The sequence below is a fragment of the Mus pahari genome, chromosome 10, assembly GCF_900095145.1.
Source record: "Mus pahari chromosome 10, PAHARI_EIJ_v1.1, whole genome shotgun sequence".
In the NCBI taxonomy this organism is placed as follows: Eukaryota; Metazoa; Chordata; class Mammalia; order Rodentia; family Muridae; genus Mus; species Mus pahari.
In genome coordinates, this window is record NC_034599.1 from 101,682,532 (window position 1) to 101,689,023 (window position 6,492).

General features: G+C 49.5%; 1 protein-coding gene across 3 annotated transcripts in view; it reads right to left on the reverse strand.

The window, feature by feature from the left end:
• Window positions 1–263: 263 nt before the first annotated feature.
• The window catches only part of Dag1 (dystroglycan 1), a 61,094-nt gene continuing 54,865 nt past the window's right edge, over window positions 264–6,492 (reverse strand). For all 3 annotated transcript variants that reach the window (XM_021205970.1, XM_021205968.2, XM_021205967.2), the window contains exon 4: window positions 264–5,071. In XM_021205970.1, the coding sequence (XP_021061629.1) occupies window positions 2,669–5,071 (2,403 nt within the window). In that variant the 3' untranslated portion in view covers window positions 264–2,668. The remainder of the gene's footprint in view (window positions 5,072–6,492) is intronic.

Below are 6,492 nucleotides of genomic sequence, written 5' to 3' on the forward strand. Positions count from 1 at the left end.
GCTCCACCCCATCCACTAGATCCCAGTCATACCCTACCTTGGCAAATGAGGAAACCGAGGACTAGAGTTAGTCTTGACTGACTCAAAGGCAGAAGGGGCACTAGAAGAAGCTTGCATATTGGCAGACTTCCCGGCGGCACAGAAATGACAGCTTCTGCAGAGATTCCCTGAGCTGCCCTTCTCTACCATGATTGATCATCTCCCACCATTCACACCCAGGAACCATAAAAGCCCAGGTAAATAGACAGTCAGAGGCAATGGCATTGTAATAAAGACACTGCTTTTATTTAGTTTGATATGTTTCTATACAGAATGCAGAAAACACATCTTTAAATCATATAGAAGGAAATAAAAACACGTCAGTGGTTGGTGAACACTTGAATGTGAGATTGGCTCTCTGTCTCAGAGTCTGATGGCCATCGCCAACTCAGGGCTCAGGGAGGGGGCTGCCTGCAAAGGCATTGTTGCTGTTGTTATTCTGTTCACTGCCCCACTGCCTCCAGTTGCTATGACAACAGGCCACTTTGGGCCTGCCTCCTCTCTACATGGCAATGCCCAATGGTGGGGTTGCTAAGAGCAACAAGAGTTATCTGGAAGGCTTTCCAAAGCCCTCACCTGGAATACTGGGATTTGGTTGCTTATTTATTTATTTATTTATTTATTTAATCTTTGATGAGGTCACCAGAAATAATTTCATCGGGTCAGATCCCTGCTCTTGACTCTGGGACATCAGGGAAACTCCAGCTTGGACCAGAGCTTGGGGGCACAAGGCCCAGTCACCAGCCATCCATGAAGCACTCATCAGCAGACTCCCGCACGGGGAATGCTCACTGTAAAGAATCCTCCTAGGGGCTGAGCAGGAAGGGTAGGCCTTGTGGAGACTGCAGAAGGAACCACCATTTGGAAGCAATGCTTCTGAACTACTGGCCTTTCCTTCCCGAGACAGCACACCCTCTGCTAAACAGTCGATATGGCTTAGAAGTTACTGCTCCGTGTGCAAAGGGAGCCTGGGTCCACCCACCCACCCTCCATCAGGGAAGGGATACATTATTGCAAAAGGCATTCCTCCCTAAAAGGTACCCGAAATAACTCAGACATCAAGAAAAGGCATGCTCAAAATGGTTCCTTCCAAAGGAGGAGAATGAAAGCAGAGTGGGTGCCCCTGAGTCATGGGACAGAGATGCAGACAGATGGACAATGTTCTGCTAAAAAAGGCAAAGGAAGCCTCTATGTAATCCAGAATTTAACCCAATAGGAAAAGAAGGGGGGAGGGTCGAAATGAGCAAAGCCATCAGTCCCATGGAGTCGACACTAGGAGCTTGTACAAACTGCTGCTAAGCATCACCATTTTTTAATCTTTTTTTTTTTAATAAAACAATTTGAGGCTGTATAAAAACTTTAGTAAAAAATTAGCTTTGAGAGCCCACAGACTTTTACTATGAACTATTGCTGGCACTCCTCCCCAGCCACAGGCCCACGGCCCAGGACTGGAGTGCCAGAGAAGAGGGGGCAGGGTATATGGGGTAGGGCTGTGGACTGTTGGGACAAAGTGGCCAAGGTCAAGTGAGGAAAGAGCATCACATGACATAAAAATATTGCATCTTCACCAAAATGTCCCCACTGAGTGTTTCAAAGACCATGATACTCCTTTTAAGAGGGAAGGGGGGGGAAAAAAACAAACAAAACAAAACAAAACCCACAGAGAAGGGGAAAAGAAAGGTTGATGAGGTGGAGTCCTTCAACCTTCCCAGGTGCCCCTACGAGCAGCTGGCCCACCTTGGAGCACCTAGGTTGGAGGCCACAGCCACCAATGCCTTTTGGAGTCCCTTTCCCACAGAAATGAAGACCCCCTTGGTGGTAGGCCACTAGCGTGCATGGGGTAGAGGTCAGGATGTCCATGGCCCAAGAGGCCCCTCCAGCTTCCAGCCCCTGGCAACAGCGGGAGAGTGAACCCAGCACCAGGGCCCTGGCACCCGAGCCAGGACCAGGAGGCCCTCAGTCAGGCTCTGGGATATCAGAGCAACCAAGTTGACATAGTGTGAAAAAATAGGATTCCTTTGATAAAAAATACTGTCCCTTGGTCTTCTCTAAGTTTGAAACACCCTGGGATCTTATTTTTAGCAAAGCAATTCCCCATACCCACCCAAAAATTATACGTACAAGTTTAGGTAAACAGCAGATTAAATGTAAAAACTTAACCTTAATTTCTGAAAGTCCTTTGAATGTAATCTTTAGCTACTGTTTTCCATGTTACATCCTGCAGCTAGACACACGTGAATAGAAAAAACAGTACAGTTAGTGTTAAAGGCAAAATGCAGAGAGCTGGGGCCGCCCAGCACTGCCTGCGAGTTCATTCACGGTTCCTCGCTCCCTCCTTCTACCTCTACTCAAACAGTGCTTCAGAGCCATCAAAAAACGCAGCGAAGACTTTTCTATGAACAAAAAGCTGTTAGGCAAAAAATAAAAATAAAAAAGTCCCCCAAAGTCTCTCCAGCAGCTTTGGGGTTTGGGAGGACCAGAGAGGGCGGGCTTGTCCAGGCCCTGTGTGTGCTAGGTCAGGTGTTGGGTACCGGTGGGCAACGGTCTGTGGGCCACCGGTCTCTACAGACAACACCAAGTTGTCTCCAGGCCCCTGCCCTACCCCTGCCTCCACCCAGGCGCTTGTGGGTTAAGGGGGGACATACGGAGGGGGTGATCGGTATGGGGTCATGTTCTTGGGACGGGAGCCCTTGCCCTCCATGGGAGCCGTGAAGGGTGGGGGTGGCTGGTAGGGAGGTGCATTGGGATCCTCATCCCGCAGGGGTGTGTACTCTCCCACAGTGTCCTGGTTCAGAGGAGTGGTCTCGGGCACACTCTGGTTGGGGTACTCAGGAGGTGGGAGGGGAGCCTTCTCTTCCTGCAAGATGAGCGGCATGCTGGAAGAGGGTGGGGGTTTAGAGTCATCCAGCTCATCTGCAAAGATGATAGGGACCCCCTTCTTAATAAAGGTGGCCTGGTCCTCAAGGGTCAGCTTGCCCTTCCTCTTCTTGCGATAGCAGATCATAGCGATGATTCCAGCGATGAGCAGGATGGCCGCGACCACAACGGCTGGGATAACGGTGTGCAGGTAAACGTCGTCCTCACTGCTCTTCTCAGGGTCCCGGTCTGGAACCTCTGTGGCTGGAGCAGCTGAGCTTCCAGGAGAGGGTGGTGCCACAGGAATAAACTGGAGGTGCCGACAACTGCCAGAGCCTGTCACAGCAATACTCAGAGCCTTAAAGTCAGGCTCCAGAGCATTGGAAAAGGCAGGACGAGGCTTCCCATTTTCATCAGCAATCCTCCGGCTCAGCCCTATGATCTGCTCCTTGGGGCAGGGCTCCAGGGGCAGAGTGTTGTTGGTCCATTCCACCACAATAGAGCCCCGGGTGATGTTCTGAAGGGTGATGGAGCTGCAGTTTCGATCCCCAAAAGCAAAAGCTAGCTTCTTTACCAAAGCAATTTTCTTGTGAATGTCATTCACCACAGGTGCTGGATCACCTGCAAGCCTGGCCTTGAATCGTGCAGGAGCCTTGTCCCCTTGTGGGCGCTTGTGAACATGGATCTCGAAGGCATCCACAGCGGAGAGGCCCCCTTTGTCTGTGGCATGCATGAAATACTCATGTTTTCCCACATGGTTGCTGTCAGGCAGGCCATACATGAGCTGGCTGTTGCTGTTAAACTGAACCCAAGATTTCTCACCTACTAACTGCTGCTCTCGAAGCTTCAGGGTCAGCTTGAGCTTGTCAGTAGTGGTATCCTCATTGTCATAGAAAGTGTCTGATGGAATCTTTACTTCAAAGTAGGTTCCCACCCAGGCATCTACCCTGTCAATGTGGTTCTTGAGCTCTGGCCGCTGGTTAGGTTCTCCCCCACGGGGCACTCCACTGGTGGTAGTACGGATTCGAGTGGGTGGGGAAGCTGTCTCCAACCTGGTGATTGGTGCTTTGGTGGTGACCCGGGGCACTGGTCGGGGTGTCCGTGGTTTTTTGGTTGGCCTCCGAGTTGTAGTAGTTGACGAATCAGTTGAAGGCGTTGCTGGCTTTGGCGTGGACACTCGTGGCTTCTTTGTGGTAGTTGTTGGAGGAGTAACAATGGCTGTGGGCTCTACATAGCCAGGAATTGTCAGTGTTGGGCGAATCTGGCCAGGAACCGTGGTACCAGCTTCCGACACCCGAGTAGGCTGGATAGGGCCCAGAGTTGGGGTCTGAATAATGGCACCTCGTGTCCGAATGGTGACTGTGGGCTTCCCTGGAACAGGGTCCCTGACAGGAGGAGCCATGGTCTCTGTTGGAGGTGCAATGGCTGGAGATGTGGGCGTAGGCACTATCCGCGATGGTGGCTCCTGAATGGCCGTGGTTGGGGGTCCAATGGCAGTAACAGGTGTCGGCGTGGCATGGATCTGCCTCCGGAGTCGTTTGGGGAGAGTGGGCTTCTTATTGGCAATGTGCCAACCCACCACAGGGTAACCAAGTTGGGCAGACATAGCACCCTCCCTAGCAGGGGTTTCTACACCACGGATGTCAGGGACACTATTCTGGTTCAAGGAGCACCCTAGTTTCCAGGACAGCAGAGCCCCGTTCTCTACCACTTTCTTTGCATTTCCTGGGCCAGCCATGAAGGCTGACATGTCAAATAGTCTATTATTCACTACAGGCACCAACTTCATGTTGTGAAGTTCAACTTCTGAGAAGCTCTGCATTCTGTTCAACAGATCGATCCTTTGCTTTGGGGTCATCTTGGTGAGGTCAGCATCCAGAATCACTGTAAGGACAGTCACTGGCTCATCAGCCGCACAGGCAGATGGCACTACCTCACCAGGGTCTGATGGGGCTGCCCGTACAGACTGTGGCTCGTTGTGGTCTTCAGGGTAGACCTCGATAGAGAACACACTGGAAGTCTGGGGGACGTGGCTTCCATTGGCTCCCAGGCGTGAGGCACTCACTGAGATGTAATGCACGCCTTTATCAGTGTCAAGAGGAAGGCCTTCCAAAATATGACTGTGTGGGTCCCAGTGTAGCCAAGACGGCAAGGCCTCCTTCCCTGCTGCAGACACCTAGAAGAGATGTTAAGTGTGAGTTATAAATGTTATCATCATGGCCCAGCCTAAAATGATCACCATAATAAACCAAGGTCTAACCTGAGGTATGTGATAAGCTGGAGTCATGATTTAGAATTCTTGCTGGGAAATCCAACTCCTGAGGAAAGCAGCAATGCCCTGTCACATGACACCCTGTCACACGACTCAGCGCTGGGACACACTAACACACTAGGATGTCATGATCCTTAAGGACATATGGACTTGGACTGGGCATCATGCTCACAGGTAATCCCAGAACTCAAGAGGCAGATCTAAGGAGGGACGAGTTGAAGGCCAGTCTGAGGTACAGTCTGAGACCCTGTCTCTAAAAACAAACAACCAAAGCTAGAGAGATGGCTCAGTAGTGCAGAGGGCAGTCTGCTCCTCCAGGACTGGGCTTTGTGCCTAGCACCCACACTGGGTAGCTGCTGTAGCTGCAGCTTGTGCAGCTCCTGACCTCCTCTGGCCTCCTCTGGCAACTGTACACATGGGCACATAAGCTCATGCAGGCAAACACACTGGTATATAAATAAAAAAGTAAATCTTAAAAAATAAAACCAGTGGGCTGAAGAGATGGCTCAGCAGTTAAGAGCACTGACTGTCCTTCTGAAGATCCTGAGTTCAAATCCCAGCAACCACATGGTGGCTCACAACCACCCATTATTATATCTGATGCCCTCTTCTGGGGTCTCTGAAGACAACTGCAGTATAGTTACATATAATAAATAAATCAATAAATCTAAAAAAAAATTACAGGTATAAATAAATAAATAAAACCAGTGAAAACATGTAAATTAAAAAACAAGGATTCTTATGGACTTTTCTTCGAGTAATACACGCTCCTTGCCTACTCCTACCTGTCGTTAGGTCAGAACACTTTATTCCAGCCTGAAACACCCTTTCCAATCCCCTCTACTACTCTTGGCAGACACACACTGCTCAAGTCATAGGCCCAGCTTAGAGTATCTTGCTGCACACAAACGCCAAGTGCACATACATCTGGGGAGAAAGAAGGTCCATACCCCAGAATGACTTGTTTTACACTCATCACTTAATGCATAAAGATCAATCGTGTACACATTTCTTATAATTAGTTATAATGTTTGTCTAAATGAATCCCACTTCTCAAACCCCAAGAACTGTGGTACCCAGAGTAGAGCGACTAAAACTATTCTAGAACAATGTCAACCACAGGCGTCTGTCTCAGGGCTGAACTCAGTTGACAGAATGCTTATCTAGATGGCACCAACCCCTGGACTAAATAAAGTAGATGTGGTAAATACACCATAATTTTGACTTAAGGTGAGATACATAAAACCAAGTCAAAGAAAGAAAGAAAGAAAGAAAGAAAGAAAGAGAGAGAGAGAGAGAGAGAGAGAGAGAGAGAGAGAGAGAGA